The sequence below is a fragment of the Rhinoderma darwinii genome, chromosome 5 (assembly GCF_050947455.1).
Source record: "Rhinoderma darwinii isolate aRhiDar2 chromosome 5, aRhiDar2.hap1, whole genome shotgun sequence".
Classification (NCBI taxonomy): domain Eukaryota; kingdom Metazoa; phylum Chordata; class Amphibia; order Anura; family Rhinodermatidae; genus Rhinoderma; species Rhinoderma darwinii.
The window spans coordinates 284,792,787-284,817,324 of record NC_134691.1 but is presented as its reverse complement, the minus strand read 5'-3'; the positions used below and the strand labels follow the sequence as shown (position 1 = coordinate 284,817,324).

General features: G+C 41.4%; 1 protein-coding gene across 3 annotated transcripts in view; it reads right to left on the bottom strand.

The window, feature by feature from the left end:
* The window catches only part of TBC1D5 (TBC1 domain family member 5), a 475,979-nt gene that overhangs the window by 53,113 nt on the left and 398,328 nt on the right, over positions 1 to 24,538 (bottom strand). For all 3 annotated transcript variants that reach the window (XM_075827228.1, XM_075827227.1, XM_075827229.1), the window contains one exon: positions 11,547 to 11,710. In XM_075827228.1, coding sequence (XP_075683343.1) covers positions 11,547 to 11,710 — 164 coding nt within the window. The remainder of the gene's footprint in view (positions 1 to 11,546; positions 11,711 to 24,538) is intronic.

Below are 24,538 nucleotides of genomic sequence, written 5' to 3'. Positions count from 1 at the left end.
CATGGGCAAGACCAAAGAGCTTTCTAAGGATGTCAGGGACAAGATCATAGACCTGCACAAGGCTGGAATGGGCTACAAAACCATAAGTAAGATGCTGGGTGAGAAGTAGACAACTGTTGGTGCAATAGTAAGAAAATGGAAGACATACAAAATTACTGCCAATCGACATCGATCTGGGGCTCCATGCAAAATCTCACCTCGTGGGGTATCCTTGATCCTGAGGAAGGTGAAAGCTCAGCCGAAAACTACACGGGGGGAACTTGTTAATGATCTCAAGGCATCTGGGACCACAGTCACCAAGAAAACCAGAGGTTAGAGTCAGAAAATCATTGGTAACACATTACGCCGTAATGGATTAAAATCCTGCAGTGCCCGCAAGGTCCCCCTGCTCAAGAAGGCACATGTACAGGCCCGTCTGAAGTTTGCAAATGAATATCTGGATGATTCTGAGAGTGATTGGGAGAAGGTGCTGTGGTCAGATGAGACTAAAATTGAGCTCTTTGGCATTAACTCAACTCGACGTGTTTGGAGGAAGAGAAATGCTGCCTATGACCCAAAGAACACCGTCCCCACTGTCAAGCATGGAGGTGGAAACATTATGTTTTGGGGGTGTTTCCCTGCTAAGGGCACAGGACTACTTCACCGCATCAATGGGAGAATGGATGGAGCCATGTACCGTCAAATCCTGAGTGACAACCTCCTTCCCTCCACCAGGACATTAAAAATGGCTCGTGGCTGGGTCTTCCAGCACGACAATGACCCGAAACTTACAGCCAAGGCAACAAAGGAGTGGCTCAAAAAGAAGCACATTAAGGTCATGGAGTGGCCTAGCCAGTCTCCAGACCTTAATCCCATCGAAAACTTATGGAGGTAGCTGAAGATCCGAGTTGCCAAGCGACAGCCTCGAAATCTTAATGATTTACAGATGATCTGCAAAGAGGAGTGGGCTAAAATTCCATCTAACATGTGTGCAAACCTCATCATCAACTACAAAAAAACGTCTGACTGCTGAGCTTGCCAACAAGGGTTTTGCCACCAAGTATTAAGTCTTGTTTGCCAAAGGGATCAAATACTTATTTCTCTGTGTACAATGCAAATAAATGTATATAATTTTGACAATGTGATTTTCTTTTTTTTTTTTTATATAATCTATCTCTCACTGGTAAAATTAACCTAGCCTAAAAATTCTAGACTGTTCATGTCTTTGACAGTGGGCAAACTTACAAAATCAGCAAGGGATCAAATACTTATTTCCTTCACTATATATATATATATATATATATATATATATACACACACACACACACACACACATCTATACACACATCTATACACACACATTGCACATATATACATGACAGAGTTCAAGGCATTGACTTGGCCTCCAAATTCTTCAGATCTCAATCTGATCAAACATTTGTGGGATGTGCTGGAAAAACAAGTTCGATCCACAGAGGCCCCACTTTGCAACTTATAGGACTTAACTGATCTGCTGCTAATGTATTGGCCCCAGTTACCACAGGACACCTTCAAATGTCTTGTGGAGTCCATGCCTCAACAGGTCAGAGCTATTTTGGCAGCATGAGGGGACGCACACAATATTAGGCATGTGGTTTTAATGTTATGGCTAATCGGTGTATATATAGCATATACACAACCATACATACAGTACATTGCACTTATATACATCCAAACAGTTATAGTTCCTATCCTCTAAAAGGCTCTTCCCACCATAGGGAGAGTGGAAATCAACACTGACAGAGGGGTAAGTAAAACATGGTCTATTTTATTAGAACAGGAGGGAGAGTCCGTCCACCAGCCTGGACCTACTATAGAGCTGGCTGGCTGATTTTGGCCTCGTTCACACGTTTAGGATTTTACATGGATTCGGTGCCAAAATCTTCATATAACCCATCAACAATCTGCATACTATGCATGTGAATGGGTTACCTGATATAACGTTAAACTACAAAAAACTTCCACGTGGATTTTTGCCCAAACTGCGGGAAAAACATGTGGGAGAATAAGTAGCATGCTAATTATTCCCACGGATTCCACAGAATAAACAGAAGATTAGCGACACAAGGGCTAATCCTTGTGCAGATCCTCCGAGGGAAGAAAATGAAACGGAGAGGGGAAAGTTGCGTGAGCGTTAAGCAATTTAGAGTGCTTGCCACTAGGTCAATAGGCAAGTGAGGGAGAGCCTGGCGAGCTGCACTTCCGACGCTGATAATTGTTAAGTACTGCTGGAACTTACAAGCTGCAGTTAGGGGAGGGAGACCCAGAGGAGGGAGATTAGGGATCAATCGGTTCCCCCGGAGGGCAAGTCGGTAATAGTGTAAAAAGTGTCTAAAACACAATTTACTAATTCTTTGGTGCAATCTGCAGCCGAGTTCTGGCGCATTTTGCTCTCTACAAGTCTTTATAATGGAAGCATAAGAAATTGTGACAACAAAGAGTATGGTAAGGCTAAAACTGCAGGTCTGTATTTATGTCATGAAATTATTAGAAGGAACCAAGTGAGCATAACATGCCTTTCTTCTAATTATCTGTGGTTTCGTCCGGCAGATATTTCAGGCAACTATACAATTGTGCTTTGGTTTATTTAAATATCGAGAACTCAGTAGTAATTTCTGAGGTTCAACAGTGCAATGAACGGAAATTAAATCATATAGACTTTGTTAACTCTATTATATGGTTCAAGTCTTCATTGTTGCAGTCATCGTAAGAAAGACCTCGTCTACCTCCTTGGTGAAAGGTGGTGAATCACCTGGAAAAAAAACACTGGGATATGGAAGTATTTGTGAGGATCCGCTGCATTAACATCAGAAGATGCTCTATCCTTGGCTTTTTACCATTTTTTTCCCCCCACTTACCTTAATAAAAAAAATTGCAACTGCAAATACGTGTGTTTTTTTTTCACACCAGTGAATCGTGAACTATTGTGCAGTGTGAATGGGTTTCGTAGTGTTTCATTATGTATCTGGGTCATGAAATTGAAGCCGCGCCACATATTATTTTACAAAATGATAAGATAAATTACGTTTACATTAGATAGCTCATAAAAATATAGATAACTTTTTTGTTTTTAAGTAAATATCTCAATAAAGACTTCATGTTTAGATTAAGTTTTATATACCACAAAAATGGAGAGAACAATAGTTTCAAGAATAATATTAGGATTAGGTAAACAATTACAAAAACAGTATCATCTTCTATGGCCAAGTGAGGCTGAGAATATACTCTTAAATCTAGACACCCTATGGGATTCCTTAACTCCCACAGTTTCAGGGGAAACACAGTTTGCAAGTGTAACCACAGAAGCTATTCTACTAGGCTTTTCTATCAGAATTGTCCAAGAAAAAGTCCCATAGGAACCAGTTGGGCTAGTGCAACTTCAATATGATTATTCCTTATGGGAGAAATGCGTTGCAACTACTGTATTACAAAAAATATCATAAATAAATATAAATAAAAATTATAACTTCTTCTCTCAGATGGTTTTGATACGAGAGGCCCCAAGTGTCTTTCTTCAATGCCAAGTGTTCAGGCCATGTTACAAAATCATTTGAATGACCTGGTGTACCAGGGATTTGGGGACTTAAGATTTCTATTCAGACTATGCCAGCTCATTGCTAACAATATAAATGCCAGCGGACATGCTTTTTTGCACATTGCCTGCAATGTGAACCTACCCAGCAGTTGGTCCCTACATCACTAAAATGCTGGGTCCTTTAATCACCCATGACGTATAGTGATTGATGAATATTGATGCTGTATGGGTCAGAAAACCTAATACCCATCAGTAGAAGTACCGCTGGATATAGTGCCATATGGATATCGGCTCATTGGATATGGCTCTATGGAACTATGAATACATTCAGTATAAAGTGCTATTACAGCTGGCGTTGCTATTGTGAAGGATAAAATATATTATCATTTTACTCTTATCCAAACCTTACATACATTGTTCATCAAGCGCTCATAAAACATGATACAGATTCCTGATAAATGGACGGCCTGACATTTGAGGAATTTGCAACACAAACCAGCTGCCTCAACTATGTCAAGGTACCTAGATCCTTGACACAAACGCAGATGTATCAATAAGGATTCTCATTTTCAGCCAGCACAATAAAGAGAAAAAATACATAGAAGTAATGCTGGCCACCCTCAATCCCTAGTCCGCAGCTGTCAATGACAACTGTTAAATTCTGCTGTAGGGCCTGAAGCCAAATTAAACAATCTTTCATTGTCATCTTATAGAAAATCACAGCAATTACCGTCTTGTCAATAGGTCTGAATTCTTGTTTAGACAGATGAATTAGGACATCAATGTAAGAGATTAGGGTTAAATCAATGCTACTTCGATTTTACTTATTTATTTAATTTTACTGATATAGCGATAAAACATATTCCACGGTGCGATCACCATGCACATAAGTCCCTTACCCAATATAGCTCACAATACTAATACCCTACCTCAAACACACATTAAGGCCAAGTTCATAGGAAGCCAGTTAACCAATCAGTATGTTTTTGGAGTGTACCCTTAATATGTATTATGTCCTGCGGTGTGCCAGTTGGCAAATCCACCAGTGGACGGCAGGTGCTAAGTTTACATGGTGACTACAACATCTCATTAGTTTTGGAGCTCAAAGGAGGTGAAGGATTAGCTAAAATGAAGTAGATTTATTGCATTTCCAGTGACTCAGAAAGATACATAAGGAAAAGTAGCCCTATAGAAAAAACAAATATGGTCCCCTACTGTGCTAATTTGTGCCATCACCCCCCCCCCCCCAATTCTCGAAGGGAGAAACCAGTGCTTCTTTGGCCTCTACCTCCCCATTTTTTTGAAGGAGAAATGGGTAAATCTTGAGTGGATTACCATTCTGATGCCTGTAGAGGGGGCACAGGTTCATACTGCTTAGGTCCTGTTCATATCAGGTTAGTGATGTCTGCTTAGAGTGTATGCAGGGAAAGCTCCCGACGCATATGCTTAGCATATCCATAGTGCTCCATTTACCCGACGAAGGCTAAAAGAGTCCTTTGACTTTTGATGTGCTGCTACATGTAGGCTATTGCTTGTCAACTTACCAAAGCCAATTAGGGCCTGTTCACATCAGCGTTTAGTTACATAGTTACATAGTTAGTACGGCTGAAAAAAGACACATGTCCATCAAGTTCAACCAAGGGACGGGAAAAGGGAAGGAAAAATTTCTACACATAGGAGCTAATATTTTTTTGTTCTAGGAAATTATCTAACCCTTTTTTAAAGCCATCTACTGTCCCTGCTGTGACCAGCTCCTGCGGTAGGCTATTCCATAGATTCACAGTTCTCACGTTCAAGAAGCCTTGTCGCCTCTGCAGCTTGAACCTTTTTTTCTCCAGACGGAGGGAGTGCCCCCTTGTTTTGTGAGGGGGTTTTACAAGGAACAGGATTTCACCATATTTTTTGTATGTGCCATTAATATATTTATATAAGTTAATCATGTCCCCCCTTAGTCGTCTTTTTTCAAGGCTAAATAGGTTTAATTCTTTCAATCTTTCCTCATAACTTAAATTCTCCATGCCCCTAATTAGCTTCGTTGCTCTTCTTTGTATTTTTTCCAACTCCAGGGCATCCTTTCTATGAACTGGAGCCCAGAACTGAACTGCATATTCTAGATGAGGCCTCACTAATGCTTTGTAAAGTGGCAATATTACATCCCTGTCCCGCGAGTCCATGCCTCTTTTAATACACGACAATATCCTGCTGGCCTTTGAAGCAGCTGATTGACACTGCATGCTGTTATTGAGTTTATGATTTACAAGAACACCCATATCCTTCTCAACAAGTGAATCCGCCAGTGTAGCTCCCCCTAGGACATATGATGCATGCAGGTTGTTGGTACCCAGATGCATAACTTTACATTTATCTACATTAAACTTCATCTGCCAAGTGGACGCCCAAACACTTAGTTTGTTTAAATCTGCCTGCAATTCATGAACATCTTCCATTGACTGAACTATATTACATAGCTTGGTGTCATCTGCAAAAATAGAAATAGTGCTATTAATCCCATCTTCTATATCATTAATAAATAAGTTGAATAATAGTGGTCCCAGCACTGAACCCTGGGGTACACCACTTATTACCGGGGACCATTCAGAGTAGGAATCATTGACCACAACTCTCTGGATACGGTCCTTGAGCCAATTCTCAATCCAATTACAAACTATATTTTCTAAACCTATAGTCCTTAATTTACCCATTAGGCGTCTATGGGGGACAGTGTCAAATGCCTTTGCAAAGTCCAAAAACACTAAATCCACAGCGGCCCCTCTGTCTAGACTTCTGCTCACCTCTTCATAAAAACAGATTAGGTTAGTTTGACAACTTCTGTCCTTAGTTTCCGTTCAACCTTTCCGTCAGAGGAATAGATGAACGGAAAGCCGAACGGAAACCATAGCTTTCGTTTGCATTACCATTCATTTCAATGGTAATGCTTCCATTGCAATTGGTTTCCGTTTGGCTTTCTGTTCATCGGTTCCTCCGAAGGAAAGGTTGAACGGAACCAATGAACGGAAACCAAATGCTGATGTGAACAGGCCCTTAGTAAGCGCAGAAAGCGTAGAAGCAATCTATTAACCTATAGAGTCCTTTTGTCCTCCGGCGGCCGGTAGAAGTTTATCGCAAAAATAAAAAAGGTATGGAATAGCATTGTAGACTACGCATTTCCAGTATAGAACAGTATACAGTAAAAACTTATACCACACAATTTATGTTTTTTTTTTTTTACAATGTGACCCCTATGGGCCATGTAACATGCTGTATGCCTGTACAGTGTGATACGTCGTACACCTAAGTCGGGAGTTTTCCCTGGCGTGTACGTCAACGGCCATTATTGGCCATTATTGGGCTGTCTTTGAGGTACATATTAATTTTCATTTTGATGCATGCTAAAGCATTGAGGCCCATGTTTTATTGATCTCTCAAAAATAAAAAGGGGCACCAGAATGATCACTATAGCAATAGATCGATAGGCGTGAATTTGGGTGTGTTGCTTCATCTATGTTATTGCTTATTCACCTTACCAAAGCCAATTAGCAGGTGCAGAAAGCTGAGAAGCAATCTATTACCGATGACTGGCTCAGAACGAAAGCGTCTTTCTCATTTGATTAATATAGATTTTTTTTTCGTATAGAAAATAGTTAACACCTGCCAATGTAACTCAAATGAATTCAAAACCATGTCAATTTCAATTAAACTCAAATTGACAAGTAATCTTATAAAACACAATGGATATTGGAAATTCATTTGCAGCTGTGGCCCAGTCTAAAAATAAAGACCGACCATGAAATGTCACTTTAGGCTGTCAGCCAGGAAGCACAGAATGTCTAACAAACCCAGATAACATAGGCCATTGCTGGGCTGTGACCGGCTACACGCAAGTTTACATATAACATGCAACACATTATTTGTTGTCAGAAAGAAATGAGCACCAAAATCATAAGAAAAAAAAAACATTTTCCTATAAAGATTTCAATGTTGCACATCTATTTGGCAGCAACAATGGCATTCAACAAAGTGACTGGCAGATTTCTATTGGCAAAAATAACAATCAAATCTCTTGGGTATGATGCGAACATACATAGAACCAACATTCACACATGGAACACTATACTCTGGTACATGATATTATAATTTATGTTGAAGGGGTTGTCCGAGAATAGAAAAGAGAGTCTGCTTTTTTTTTTTTTTTTTTTAGAAACAGTGCCATTTCCGTCCATATGTCGTGTCTGGTATTGCAGCTCTGCTCCTGCCACTTGAATGGTGCTTCAATACCAGACTGTCAATGGTTAAGAGTGGCACTGTGTCCAGAACAAAAAGCGCGCACTTTTTTTCTAATTCAGACAACCCCTTTAACAATTGAGCTTTGTTAATCCTACATAGGGTCTACTTTTTAAGAAACCCTTTTCATATTGTACTTCCTCCCTTAGGCCAGTTGGTAGCTGGGAGGGTAGGGGGGAGGCCCTGCTGAGAGCTCCCTATGATCGACTTCTATCATGGGAAGAACTGTTATGTAGTTACTTATCTTTCCTGCAGTGTCTTAGCAGGGATACAAAGCATTACACAATAGCCTATGCAAAAAATGCACATTCATTGCTTTCAACTGACAGAAATGGTTCTATAAAACTTAGAGTAAAATTTGTTGTAGCACTTCACTCTAGCCAAAATACAGGGGTCCTATATCTAGAAGAGCATAGCTATAGGTGGCTGGCAGGACATGTGCTCCAGCAGCTAAGCTAGAAGACACAAGGTAAGGCCCCCCAGGGAGCGGCATTGAACCGTCTGTGACGCAGCCAATAACGTGCCGGCACGCTTTTCAGTGCGGTTGTCAAATTGTTTGTTAATGGCCCACCGTGTTGCAGGTAAAACTGATGGTTACCTGCAAAATTGTGCAGCCATTAATAAATAGATCCTTAGAGCCACACGATTTTAAAGGTAAACAGCATTTTTACTCACAGCCATTAAAAAGGACTGACAACCGTGCTGAACAGCGTGCCCAAATTATATTGGCCGCGTCGCAGTGGGCTCAATGCCGCTCCCTTGTCTTCCAGCTCAGCTGCTGGAGCACGTGTCCTGCCAGCCACCTATAGTTACACATTTGTAGATATACGTAGGACTCCTGTCTGTTGGCTAGAATGAAGTAATACAACTAACTTTACTTTGTTTTGGAGAACCACCGGTGTCAACTGAAAGCAATGGAACTGCATTGCTTACATTGAATATTGTGTAATGCTTAGTATCTCTGTATAATACAATACAAGAAAGTCGATCATAGGGAGCACTTTGCAAGGCTTAGGTATAAAGTGCAATGTTGTCCGCTGACATTCAAAAAGATGCAGGAGCCAGAGAATTCAAAGCAAAAGTTTTTACTAAAGAGGTTGTCTGTCTTATTCAATCCTTTTTCGTTACAAGATTCCTCTGACAATAAGCCGATCACAGGGTGCCCTGCTGCTGGAATTCTTATCAAACAACTATAAAGAGTGTAAAGGGGTTGTACGGGCACAGGGCATTTTTTCATACTGATGACCTATCCACAGGATAGGTCATCAGTATATGATTGGTGGGGCTGACACCCGGACCCCGCACCGACCAGCTTTTCCAGCTGCCTCCGGGCTCCGGATGTTATGCGGTGGCCAGTGTCAGAAGCATTTAGCTCCGCACACTGAACAGCAGCCGTGCTACAGTACTGCATCTCTGCTTCTATTCACTTGAATAAGAGTAGAGTTACAGTACTACAGCACAGCCGCTATACTGTGACCGAAACCATCTGCTTCCGGCACGGATATCTGGTTTCCAGAGGCAGCCGGAACAGCTGATCTGTGCGGGCTCCGGGTGTCGGACCCCCACGATAATTTACTGATGATCTACCCTGTGGACAGGTCATCAGCATGAAAATCTGTTCTGTGCCCGGACAACCCCTTTGATAATATTCTCAGCAGAGTCACCATGGGGGAATTTAAGCATTACACATTTTAATAATTGAGAATGCATAGACACGTCAGGTCCCCCTGTTCACATCACGTTTTTGATTATGTTTAGCATATACATCAAGACATCTCCAGACGTACAGGCTAATCATATTCATAGGGCTCCATTGTCAGACGGAGGCCAAAAGAGTGTCCTTCCAGCCCCGCCTGGCCAGTATACCAAAAAAACAAGGTATAGAATAGCGTACTAGACTAGTCCAGTTAAAAACATATACATTAAACAAATTATTTTTGTTACATGGTAGCCTATGGCTAACGGATGCCACTGTAGACACCCGTTACGCGGATACGTCATGACCTATTCAATAGCTTTTCATGAAGTATCCGTTTAACGGATGCCTCTATAGCCTAAGGGGGCATCCATACGTTCAACACATATATCGGGTGCTTTCTGCTGGAAATACATCAAACCTAGGTAAAAAAAGATGGTGCATACATAGCCTTAAATGCAAGTTTAAAAAACTAATGTCAAACAGAATGGTGCAACAGGATGCCTATCCTGTAGCATCTTGTTGACATTGGCTTACATTGTACAAAAATAAGAATCCGCCGGGATACCGTTATTTAACAGGACAGAAAAATGAGACAATCTGCGTTTGTCTATCCTGTTGGAAAAAACAGATCCTGGTGGAAACTTGTCATAAGGAGACAGACAGACCGTTAACAGATCTGTTTGAATAGAAAAAAGAAAAAAAGAAAACTGTCATTTGAGAAGGACTGTAAAATGTGATGTGAACATTAACATAGGAAAGAGTTCTTTACAGTTAGAGTAGTTAAACTAGAGAATGCCCTACCCCAAGAGATAGTCTGGGCAGATACAATGACAGCATTTAAAGAAGGGCTGGATGCTTATCTAATGACATTGAACGTTCTAATTAATGTAACAATGAGGCGGATAATTGATTTGGGAAAGGATGAACTTGATTGAAATTCTTCTTTTTTTACCTGATTAACTATGTAACTATATATAAATGCTTTATGAGGCTCTGAATTCTTGAGACATACACAACATACGTTCTTGTAACCCAAAAATGTAATTATTAGAAAATCTGACGCAACTAGAACACAAGAAATATTTTTTCCCTTTAACGATTGTACTTAAAGCTATTAACATTATGATCGGTCCTGTTAAATTAAAGTCTTGTATGTTACTTGGAGCACGGGTGGTCCCCACTCAGTCCTAAACCCCATGATTTATATACAGACATCAAAGTTTTGTGTCAAAAAAACCAAAACAATCTGTGCTACAAAAGGCTTGGCCTGCATGATACATAACCAATAATTGAACCCCTAGTTGTGCCTGTCACATCCAAAATAAACATGTAACCTGAGCAATTTGGTAAAAGACTAACTAAACTGTGTATGACGAAGTAGTACATTTCTAGCATGAAGATGTAGGAGGGTTAAAAATTGTGTTTTTAATGCTGTAATATTTTGTTGGTCCACATTTGTGGCGCTCTATGATACAGGACTAATAGGTGTGTCTAGTAAATTCTAAACCCCAGAAGGGACAGGGACGGATGTGCGCGAACAAAAACTGTGCACAGACCTATTAACGATTTATATATAACGGGAAAATATTTTGCAGTTATTTTTGCTCTATAAAACACATCGGTGGGAGTTCTGTACCATTGGATGCCAGAGATCAGGCATGTAAATATATTTTGTAAACAATATAACATTGATAGTATCTTCACAGTTTTCCTCCAGTGCTTTGATTTCAACTCTAGATAGTACTAATTGAATATATATTGAATTGATTTAAATATTTGCACTTATTTGTGTGCCCACAGGATAACAATTAGATTGTGTTGAATGAATAAATAGGGAATTCTCTGCAGAACGTCTTTGCCATGAAAATATCTAATAATGAAATGATGTGAGGATGTAACTGCCCTCTGTATTTTCAGATAACCATTACAATTGTCTCAATTTAATCATATATCTCTTTCTAGCCCACAAAATAAACCTGAAGCATTAGTGCACGTGAGAGGTTCGGTACTTACAGACTCTCTTTTCCCTTGTGATTTGCTATGAGAACGAGAGCGAGAGATATTGCTGAAGAAGGAATCTTTCTTCCCAGCTGACAGAGGAGGAGATTCTGTGTGGTCACGGCCTCCAGGCAAACTCTCTATGCTCGGAGATGAACTGACATTTTTGGAGCTCTGGCCTAGAATAAAATACACAGAGAAAAACGGTTTTAGAAGCAAAACATGCTAGAAAAGTTTCATTTCAGTATATGTGCTGATTTGAAGGGAATTTCATGTTATACACATACTTAAGAAGATAAGAGTAACATCAGCAGAGAACGAAAACTGGCGCCCTGCAACTCCTTTAATAAGCGTGATCATTTTTTTTCTTGCATAAATCAGTAGTACATATAAATACATTAAACTTTGTAATAAATCTTATTAGGTTAAAGTGGCATCTTCCTCTTCTTCCTGCAGTTCCCCTTTCCCTCATGCCCGCAGGTTCTCTGTAAATTTTCAAAAACCTTATCAGTCCCAACTATCAGTCTAGCGTAATACAGTAATAGAAAACAGGGAGGAGGGGGGATGCAGCTGCAGTTTCTTTCTTTGTGTCTGTGACACTATATGTTGTGAGAGATTGGGGGAGCAGAAGCAAGGAGGAATGGCGGATCATCATTTTGGGCGGCCACCCGGGGTCCGGGGCTCCCGGGGGCCCCATGGCCGCCCAAAGTACAATGTAGTTCTGTCAACGAAACGGCATTGTATATGTCCTGCAAAAGGACCTTTAGACATAAAGTCACATGACCTCATCTCAGTTCTTACTACTGTTTAGAGACCTGCTGGTTACATGACCACAGGTCCATGAGCAGCAGCAAGACTCCACAGAGAAGACTGAGGTGAGCTGCTATGTAAGTATAAGGGGATGGATTTGTTTAAGGGGTCTGTATTTAGGGGGTCTGGTGTGGGACTGTATTTAAGGGGTCTTGTTTGGGGACTGTATCTAGGGTGTCTGGTTTGGGGACTGCATTTAAGGGGGTCTGGTTTGTATTTAGGAAGTTTAGTGTCTGTATTAGTTGAAGGGGTCTGGGGTCTGTATTTAGGGTGTCTGAGTTCTGTATTAGTTTAAGGGGTTTATTTAGGGGTCTGTGTTAGTTTAAGGGGTCTGGGGGTCTATATTAGTTTGACGTCTGTGTTCTGTATTTAGGGGGTGTGTATTTAGGGGTCTGGATTAGTTTATGAGGTCTGTATTTAGGGGGCCTGGTCCAGGGTCTGTATTAGTTTAGGGGTCTTTATTTAGGGTCTGTATTTAGGGTTCCGATCTGGGGTCTGTATTAGATTAGGGGATCTGGTCTGGGTTCTGTATTACTTAAGGGAGTCAGGTCTGGGGTCATTATTCGTGTACGGGGTCAGGTCTAGGGTCTGTATTTAGGGGGTCTGTATTAGTTTGAGGTCTGGGGTCTGTATTTAGGGGTCTGAATTTAGGGGTCTGGGGTCTGTATTAGTTTATGCTGTCTGTATTTAGGGGGCCTGGTCTAGGGTCTGTATTAGTTTAGGGGTCTTTATTTAGGGGTCTGTATTAGTTTAGGGGGTCTGGATTAAGGGAGTCACGTTTGGGGTCATTATTAGTGTAGAGGGCCGGGTCTGGGGTCTGTATTTAGGGGTCCTGTCTGAGGTCTGTATTTAGTTAGGGTGCTTGTTCTGGGGTCTGTATTTGTTTAGGGGGGTCTGGTCTGGGGACTGCAATAGTTTAAAAGGTCTGGGTCTGTATGTATTCTATGATCCAGTCTGGTGTCCAAATTTATTAGTCTGAGTAAAAGGGGTTGTCCGGGCACATCGATAGGTCATCAGTATAAAAAACGGTCTGTGCCCGGACAACCCCTTTAATGTGCGGTTCTGGGCCTTGTTGTCTAAATTTGTGGGTTTCTATAAAGGCTGGAAATGGCTGCAGACGTGATGGGCAAAGATGTCTCATTAGGAGAAGTCACCATAACGGTCTGCGTCAGATGGAGAAGAAAAGAAAACGACTCCCATCAGAGAAGACATCACATGTGAGTCACTAGATCTATAGGGGATCTGTCCCCTCTCCTGAAATGTCTGTTGTAGGAAATCCTTGTATTCTACATATCTTTGTGTACCCAGGACTAATAGACAAATGCGTGTAACCATTCCCATTGTCAAGAGGAAGTGTGATACAGTCAGCGATGGTTGGAGACGGTCAGTATGTAGGGATACAGCCCTTTGACAAGGGGAATCGTAACACCCATTTGTCAATGCTCGCACAAATAGGTGGTGTTCACTATAGACATGGCAGAGCAGCGTTGGGGAAGGGGGGCCCAAGTTTGGTGAACAGCCCAGGGCTTATGGTCTACTTAATCCGCCACTGGCAAGGAGACATCTGATTGGCTCAGAATGTGGCTCTCACCTATAGTATAACACTCGGAAGAGCCTGCCCATTCAGCAGGGTGAGAGAAAATATGAATTTTTAAAAGACATGCAGATAGATGGAAAAAGACCAAAAAACACAGTTTAGACAAAGGCTTTGTGTTACTTTTAAGGCGTAGAGTAGCTGCAAATTATGGCACACACTTTATATTTGCACTATAATTTGCGACTTTTCACACCTCTCGTCCCTTTTCAAAAGTGGTGAGAAAAGTAAATGGAGTTTAGTTGGAGGGGCATCTGCAAACTGACAGATTTACCACCACTTATGCCAGAAATTGTTGTAAATTATGGTGCAAATCTACATCTGCTCATAGAAGGCGAAGATTTACATTTTTGTCGCATGGAAAGCCAAAGATGCGGCAAAATTATTAAGACGCATGCACATCTTAATAAATTGGGCCCACCTTTAGATTTCTGTTGGTTCCATCTCAGAACCAGTTAACTCATCTCAAAATATGTTTATGTTGTATAATAATGCTTATGTGGCATATCGTTTAGCACTGGAAGATTATATGGAAGGTTATGAACAGGAATGTGCCAAATGTGGACAAAATAGGGCAGATGTGATGCAATGTTTTTGGAAATGCAAATAGGTGGGAGGGATTTTATCCAATATTTGGGTACGATAGAATATGAAACCGATCCTTGGATTTGTCTTTTCCACCATGAGGAAAAAAAAGGGGAATATGTTCCACAAATCCTCCATATGGTGCTATTGGTGGATAACAGCAATATTTTGAGACACTGGTTGTCACAAACGGTTCTATCAATTAGAGAGGTAATTCAAGATCTAAAAGCCATGATTAAAATAGAAAAAAGAGATTTGTTCTCTGCTGAGCCTAAAAATAAAAACATTTTCTTTGAAAAATGGGGACGGTTTATGGATAAAATTTTAGATACATAGGAACATAACAACATATTGCATGATTTTGAATATAACCCTCTAGGTGGAAATAAGTACATTAACAAAAAATTTATACATTTAGTTAGGAAGATGACAGAATGGCAAAATCTATTCAGATCTGTTTAGATTAATTATTTATTTATATATTTTTATATGTACTCTGATGCTCAAGGGCAGGGAATCTTTCCTAAATAAAAAAAAACAAAACTCATCTCAAAATAGAAAATAACCATAGAGACTAGGATTAAGATTCTCAATGTACCTAAATTATAAGATTGATTAGGGACAACGTTCTAGCCAGATGCTTCAGTAACTCAAGGACGTGAAGTATTATAGTCTATCTATATGAAGGACTAGGGGATAACAAACAAACTTCTATTGACACTTCTTGCATCTACAGTTATCAGAATAATATAAATTGCCTTTTTTTTGGTCACATTTAATAGAGATCAAACACTAAGCCGAGTTTGTACAGGGACAAATGAACCAGAAGCCACCATGAATCACGGATGAAATGTTGCCCTGCAAAGAGATTTACAGGAAGCTCAAAAATGACAAAGCCAGCGTCTCTTGTAAATACGCCAGTACATTGTGTCCTCTCCATTGTACTGCAGGACTTGCTCTGCTGATTCTGCAATTCACAGTATTTAAAGAACTATGGATAGGCAAGTCAGCTGGTAAAGGGGAATGTGATCAACAACAAGTTCATGAATGATCTACTTAAAATTTCTTAATATAATGATATGAACTGATTTGTTACAATTACCAGTAAGGGTTTTCCCATAGTAACTCACACAGTTTCTTGTGAACAAATTCTTTGATATCCATCAGCAGATCATTTCATGACAGTCTTGTTTTTGTCCCCATCAACAGACTATGGATTGTTCCAACTGGCATGGCGGGTGCTGATTGATTCTCTGGGAAACATGGCATCTTTCCTTGTTAACATGTAAGTCCTATTTTGCTCCTGCAGTCTACAGAGATTGTCCTAACTGGCATTTCGACATTATAGACAGAGGTTCCCCGCTCTAAGGCCCTGTTCACACAGTTTTTCGTAGGCAGAAAAACTCTGCCTCAAAATTCCTTTAGGATTTTGAACTGCAAAGGTTGTTTTGATGCTTTTTTATCCGCATTTTACGCAGCATTTTCTGCAAAAAACGCTCTGAAATGAAATCCGCAGATTTCAATGGGAGATCAGAGGCGAAAACCACAGCCAGAAAAAACATGGCACTTTTTTTTTTCCTGAAAGCTGCCAGGGGGAAAAAAAAACAACCCTCTGTCTCCCATTAAAATGAATGGGGGAGATTTCGGGCCATTTTTTTGAGACGATTGCAACGCGGTTTTCGCGTCAAAATTAGCTCCACAAAACTCAGTGTGAACTGACCCTAAATCCCCCTCCTTTACACAGAGCTGCTTTAAAGATGGTCTCCAACTCTGGCACACTTACATGTATTACATGGTTGGTCACTCATTTGAATAAGTACAGTGTAATATTATATTACAGCCACTGCAGTTCCCTCCTGCAATAACAGCTGATCGCTGGGGAGTAAGGGCAGCTGGACCTGAACAGGGACAAACGGAGGGTTTCCAAGTGCGTTGGTGCCCACAACGGAGACAACAATATTCCCCTGATATGGACTTTGACAACTTTTAAATTCCATCACACATTTTTAAATAGAGTGGTTTAGTGGTTAGCAATAGTATTTCGGTCATCCTGGCGATCTCCAGTGGTTAAATATTATATACCCGATATCTCTGATGGTCTAAGCGAATATAGATGGTCTCAACCCACTCCATATAACAAGCATGTCAGCTGTACGTAACAGCCAACACTTCAGTGTAAGGTGCGGGATCCAACTTGTTTAACCCCTTAGAAGCGACTGTGACATCTAAGCAGTTAGAAACAGGGGGTGGTCCTCTGTTATGTTGCATCGGCCATGATGTGATCGTGGGGTGCTGATGGTTGGCATGGCAGCCCCCCCAGGTCTGCCATCTTGGTACTCCAGTCAAGCACTGTCTTGGCAGGGCTTAATAGGAGACTGTCAGTATCAGGATATACTGCAATACATTAGTTTTGCAGTATATCATGCAAGGGATGCAACAATCACTGGTTCAAGTCCCCAAGGGGGAGAATAAAAAAAAGTTAAAAACGGTTAAAGTTTTTTAAATTTGTGTGTGTATATATATATATATATATATATATATATATATATATATATATATATATATATAAAGCATTACATTTTAATAAAGCATTAAAACCTTCCCCCCCCCAAACGTAATGTGAAATTAAGATAACCGGTATCGTCGCGTCCGTAAAAGTCAGGATGATTACAATATAACATTATTTAACCCAAATGGTGAACCCCATAAAAAAAAAATTCAAATGCCAGAATCGCTTTTTTTTGGGTCACTTCATCTCCCACAAAAAATGGAATAAAAAATGATCAAAAAGTCTCATGTACTCCAAAATAATACAGAAACTATAAAACTACAGTTCACCCCATATAAAAAATAAGCCCTCATACCGCTTAATCGATGGAAAAATAAAAAAGTTATGTATAAATAAATAGACAACTGGGTGTTAGCGCTTGGGGGTGCGTCCCTACACAGACTGACCCTGTCCAATCAGTGCTGACAGACTTAGGCTTTGACAAGGTAATGGTAACACCCAGTTGTCAATATATGAATATGGCGACAAAAACACAAATTTTATTTTTTAACAATCAGGTTCTTCCTTGTAAAATTAGTATAACATAAAAAAATATATACATCAATTTGTTATCGCTGCAATTGACCCACAGATTCAATTTACTAAGTCGTTTTTATCACACTGTGAATGCCGTAAAAACGAAAACCCCACCCCATCACAGTTTTTTCCCCCATTCCACTTCATAAATAATTTTTTCCAGTTTCCCTGGTGCTGTGAAAATCTGCAACTCGTCCCCCAAAAAACAAGTCCTCAAACGGTTTTATCGACTAAAAAAAAAAAAAGTTATAACTTTTGGAAGGTCGAGATAAAAAAACTAAAGTGAAAAACAGAAAAATGGCTGCGGCGGTAAGGGGTTACAGCAATTTCATTAGGTTCTGCAGTTTTGTTAGTCACATCTGTCATTTGGCAATAACTACATTTTAAGCATAATATAGTAGTTCAATCAATAAAACTATTCAACCACTTCATTACTGGGCCTGATGGGACGCATTTCTGTATTTTTTATGAAGACTTTATTGTAAAATATGTTTTCTCAAGCAATGCTGCCACCATGTGGACAAAAGGCATAGTGACAAGTTTATTTCAGTTCAACGACACCCACATAAACCACCACAAATTCTATCTATCTATCTATCTATCTATCTATCTATCTATCTATCTATCTATCTATCTATCTATCTATCAATCTATCTATCTATCTATCTATCTAATCTATCTAATCTATCGTGAACAAGTAAAAAAAAATAAACCAAGAAAGTAAAAATTAAAAATAAGATCCTCAGGCTTATGAGGCTTTTTATATGATTAACATAATGCTGCATTTTACTGCAGTTAATGGGCCATAAGTAATGGAAGAAAAATAAAAACCATAAGCAAATAGAAGCACTATGTTTAATTTTTCTATTGCAGCCAAGAAAAGAGAAGCTGAACTCGGATTGGTTTCTCTAGACAACAAATCCAATTAATCTATTAATATTAATACACTGAATTAAAAAATTCTAAGGACTTTAACTCAAAGGGCAACATGTATAAAAAGTAGGGGAGACAAGAGCTTCCAAGAACATCTAGAGCAGGGGTCTCAAACTCGGCCGGGTAAGTGGGCCACATATAGAAAAAATGTGAAGTGGTCGGGCCGCATTACTTTCAAATTTGATACAATACAAAATTATTGTTAATCAATTAGTTATTTGAACTACTATAACACTATATTAATATAATTATAATAATAATAATAATAATAATAATAATAATAATAATAATACTACATTACTATAATAATACCGCTAGATTTAAAATGTGAGATATTTCTCCACGTGCTTATTTCAACAATCCAGTTTTCCACTTTAAGTGTCGCTAAATGCAGTCCGGCGGCTCAGTTAGCAGCATTTGGCAGACACACATGTCAAGATTGGGCAGCCCCTTTTTAGATAGTGCCACAGTGCTACTAGCGCTCTGCCCGGGACTCCAGCTCTGGTGTTGCCCCTGACATCTCTGTCCATATATGGACAGTGATGTCAGGAGCAGAGCTGGAATCCCAAGCAGAGTGCTAGAAGTGGCTCTGCTTCGGGACCCCAGCTCTGGGCAAGCCTCTGACATCACTGTGGCAGCATCTACAGAGGGCACTGTGGCAGCATCTGCGGCGGGCACTGTGGCAGCATCTGTGGATGCTGCCGCAGTGACCTCTGTGGATGCTGCCGTAGTGCCCTCTGTGGATGCTGCCGCAGTTCCCTCTGTAGATGCTGCCGCAGTGCCCTCTGTAGATGCTGCCACAGTGCCCTCTGTAGATGCTGCCACAGTGCCCTCTGTAGATAATGCAACACACCCCTAGATAATGCCAGTGCCCTCTGTACATGCTGCCGCAGTGCCCTCTGTACATGCTGCCGCAGTGCCCTCTGTACATGCTGCCGCAGTGCCCTCCGAAGATGCTGCCGCAGTGCCCTCCGCAGATGCTGCCGCAGTGCCCTCCGCAGATGCTGCCACAGTGCCCTCCGCAGATGCTGCCACAGTGCCCTCCGCAGATGCTGCCACAGTGACCTCCGCAGATACTGCCACAGTGATGTCAGGGGCTTGCCCAGAGCTGGGGTCCTGGAGCAGAGCCACTTCTAGCACTCTGCTTGGGATTCCAGCTCTGTTCCTGACATCACTGTCCATATATGGACAGAGATGTCAGGGGAAACACCAGAGCTGGAGTCCCGGGCAGAGCGCTAGTAGGCTCTTCCTGGCACTCCAGCTGTGCTCCTGACATCACTGGGACTCCTGCTCTGGGGAAGCCCCTGACATCATTGTCGATGTATGGACAGCGATGTCAGAGGCTTCCCCAGAGTAGAGCCTATACTAGCGCTCTGCCCGGGACTCCGGCTCTGGGGAAGCCCAAGACATCGTGTGTCCAAACATGGACACCGATGTCAGGGAATTCCATAGAGTCCCGTGCAGAGCGCTAGTACCAGCTCTGCTCCGGGACTCTGTGGAATTCCCTGACATCGCTGTCCATATATGGACAGAGTCCCGGAGCAGAGCCGATACTAGCACCCTCTGCCCGGGACTCCGCTCTGGGGAAGACCCTGACACACTGTCCATACATTGACAGCGATGTCAGTCAGGGAATTCCACAAAGTCCCGGAGCAGAGCCGATACTAGCTCTCTGCCCGGTACTCCGCTCGGGGGAAGACCCTGACACACTGTCCATACATGGACAGCGATGTCAGGGAATTTCACAGAGTGCCGGAGCAGAGCCGATACCTGCGCTCTGCCCGGGACTCCGCTCTGGGGAAGACCCTGACACACTGACCATACATTGACAGCGATGTCAGTCAGGGAATTCCACAAAGTCCCGGAGCAGAGCCGATACTAGCTCTCTGCCCGGTACTCCGCTCGGGGGAAGACCCTGACACACTGTCCATACATGGACAGCGATGTCAGGGAATTTCACAGAGTGCCGAAGCAGAGCCGATACTAGCGCTCTGCCAGGGACTCCGCTCTGGGGAAGACCCTGACACACTGTCCATATATGGACAGCGATGTCAGGGAATTCCACAGAGTCCCGGAGCAGAGCCTGTACTAGCGCTCTGCACGGGACTCCGGCTCTGGGGAAGCCCCAGACATCGCTGGTCATATGTGGACAGTGATGTCAGGGAATTCCAGAGTCTCGCAGCAGAGCCTATACTAGCGGCTCTGTGTCCCGCGTGCCGCAGATGACAGCGCCAGGGGCCGCATGCGGGCCGCGTGCTTGAGACCCCTGATCTAGAGAGATCTCAGCTGTTCTTTCTTTGGCACAGGTTGGACTGATTGCTAAACGCAATACCTTCATTTTTTCATACATGAGCCCCAACAGAAGTATCAAGGACTTAAAGGGGTTTTCCAGCCAATAAAAGTTGATGGCCTATCCTTCACAGTATTGCAGCCTTTTCTCCTATTGAAGTAAGGCTGCAAAACCTGTGAATCGCCGCTAAATGTGTGTTGAAGATTCACATTGAGCAAGAAGAAACAAAGGGGAACGCTCGTACGAGCGCTGTACCCCCTTCAAAACAGCTGATAGGTGGGGTTCCCGGGAGTCGGACCCCGACCCATCAGCTATTGGAGGATAGGCCATCAATTTTTAGGGACTGGACAACCCCTTTAAGAAACAAAGAATTCAACCTTTTAATTTACTTAGAATCAAGAGGAAAAACTTCAATGTAATAATATTAGTAGGGCCACATTTAAAGAGGATCTGTCAGTAGTTTAGTAATGCCCAATCTCCTAAAAAATCTAATGGGTGCTGTCACGCTGATAATTCCAGTGAAAATTGTGTCCCAAAACGTTTTATATTTTAAAAGTTATGAGCTTTTTTTCAAATATGCAAACAAAACTATACTAGCCAAAGTGGCGGTAACGCTGCGGTTTCTCTGTGGGCGGTGTTTGTGTTGCCTGTATGATGCTGTCCAACCAACGTCATACAGCTTCCCTCCTTCCCTGCACAGTGTGATCCCAGCTTCAATCGCGAGATCACGCAAATGCGGTTAACTCTCCTTTAATACCGGTCGGCAGAATCTGAATAACCATATAAAACTATGTAGCGGAGTGTAAACGATTATTTTAATAAAGAGGAGAAGCAGATGCCAGCCAGATTTGATACTATCTAACAAGGTCACACGGGATCTGGTAGCTTCAAAGTCCTTCTTATGTTCTAAGTTTGTGCCCACACAGATTAGATTGTTGGTGGAACATGTAAAAATTGAATAAACTAAAAAATGGAAACAAATAAAAAATATCAAAACAATTTTTTAGGAAAAAGTATTGCCAGTTTGAGTCCTCAACGATCAATATGGCTGTGTTTACATGCCTTTAATAGCAACTCTATTATGCTTCCACGTTGCTGCACAACTGGGCAGTTATGTCATTTAGTAGTCTGGGAAAACTGGGTCACAACTGGGTCTCATGTTGGGAGGTGTAATGTCAGTCAAAATAGTGTACAACTTCCATAGTATCTATGGTGCAGCTACAGTATACTGTACTTTATAAAAATTTATACAGATTAAGATGTTAATACCAAAAGTGGTGGAGCCCCTTTTATCATACAGAAACAAAAAGACCCCATACTGACTTTGCGATAATAATCATTTTGATGTTATTCAGTAGGGGCAGGCAAGGTAACAGACACAGCCAGTTGCTTTCACTGTAATTTACTGCGGAATTGTCAGCATGTCAGAATCAACGGTTGCCTGGCTGTTCCTTAGATAACTGATTGAGGTTCTGGCAGGATTCTGCTCTCCTGCTGCGAAAGAAAATCACTTTCTTTAAGCATTTAAGGTATCCCCAAGTCTCATCCGGTGTCAAAGCAGCCTGGACACTACTGGACACTAAGTGACAGGCGACTATTAACAGGTTCCATGGAGGAATACAAATAGGACAACGTGAGATTTTTCGCACAGGTGCTTTTCATCCACACACACGGTTCTACCTTTTGATGTTCCCGTGGATTATTCGAGTTGTTTAGTCATGTTTGCTGCATCTCTTGCACAGTTTGCCATGCACATACTATCTCAAAGACAAAATGCTCTGTGTCTGTTTTATTAACAGTCCGGCTCAGTTCAGCATAACCAAGGGTTGTCTCACAATAATATTAGTGCGCCTAAAAAACAGGCCTATGACTGGGTCCACACGTTACAATAGAGTACTGAGCGGTCAAAAGAAAGTGCATAAACCATGCCGCAGTTTTGCGTTGTTGGTATTGGCTGAGTGTTTTTTTTTTTACAGGTAATACATGTTAGATACGTGTTTCACATGAGTTTTGCCAATAACCGCACAAGGCACAGTACTTTAACGTGAGCCCAGCCTTTGAGAAAAACTTCTGGCCCAATAGACAAGCCCCAGTTGAGATAAGCGTTAATTCCTTTTGATTGCATTTATGGACACTCACACTCACCTCAGTGCAGTCTAGGTTGACAATTGTGTGAACATTCATTTATTTATGTTTCTCATATAACACCAACTTATTCTGCAGCGCTGTGAAGAAATGGTCATCACTTACTGTCCCCAAGAGCTCATAGTCTAAATACCCTATATATATGTTTTTGTAGTGTCGGAGGAAAAACACAAACACAGGAAGAACATACAAACTCCATGCAGATGTTGTCCTTGGTGGGATTCAGACTCCAGTGCAGTAAGGCAGCAGTAGTAACCACTGAGCCATGTGTGTTTGTGCCATTTTTCCTGTGTTGTTTTCTTTATTTTATGTTCAAAATAGTGCAATATTCAAATTGGGGAATATTGCTGTATATCGTGCAAGCGATCCTACAATCGCTGGTTCAAGTCCTCTGGGGGACTAATAAATTTAAAAAAAGTAAAAATGTGTAAAATAAAGTTTTTTTTATGTACAAAATTATTAAAAGTTTAAAAAAGAAAAAAAATTCCCCCTACAGCATAGTGAAAAATCTGTTAAACATCTACTTGTAAGTGATTTATACAGTGCTCTCCTCTCTCTGACCATATAGTTTTCAATGTGAACTCAATCCTGTGAGTCCATTTCCTACGAAATAAGCATTGCTCTTCAAGTCTGTAATCGATATATGAAGGCTGTATTTCCGCACTAAGGACATAACTTTGTGATTATGATATTATACTTTGACTTATTTTAGTATTTTATTTCTGAAAATTTTAAATACATTTTCTTTTTTTTTTTAAGAATACCTCTCGTTATTTGGAAAGACACTTAGGGTATATTCACACAGGGCTGATACGCTGTGTAAAAGCACACAGCGTATCAGCCCTGGTTGCCGCAGGGAATTCCGGCCGAAAAACTACAAATTAAGGCCCCATGCATACGACCGTGCCCGCAATCACGGCCCGCGATCACGGGCATGGCCGGCCGCTGACTGACAGGCGCATTTTCGGGGCGTGCTCCCATACAAAGTATGGGAGCACGGCCCGCAAAATGCGAAAGAACGGACATGTTCCATAATTCCCGGAACATTTCCACGGCACTGACACCCTTCCGTAGTGCTACAGAAAGGTGTCAGTGTTCAATGAAAGTGAATGGCTCTGTTTTTGCGGACCACAATTGCGGTCCGCAAAAACGGAGGTTTTTTACGGTCGTGTGCATGGGGCCTAAGGTGCAGTTTTTCGGCTGAAATGTCCGCTGTGGAAAAATGCACGTAAAAAAAAAAAAGTTTTATCCCATGTTACCGCTGCAGCAGTCTCTTGGCATGGAAGGTCATCCCAGGAGGACACCCTGGACGAAGATTTTTTTTTCTCTCCGAGTTGCGATTTTTGTGGCGGAATCGCAGTTTTTCCACCACATAATTCGCAACATCTAATATTTGTTGCAGGTTTTCCCTTGTCAATTAAATTTAATGGGGAAAACCCACGACAAAAAAGCAGCGATTACACAAATACAATTGACATGATGCAGTTTAAAAAAACGCACCACAGGTCAATTTCTGAGCGCTTTTTCCACTTATCATTTAAGCAGCGCGTCAATGAGATTTATGC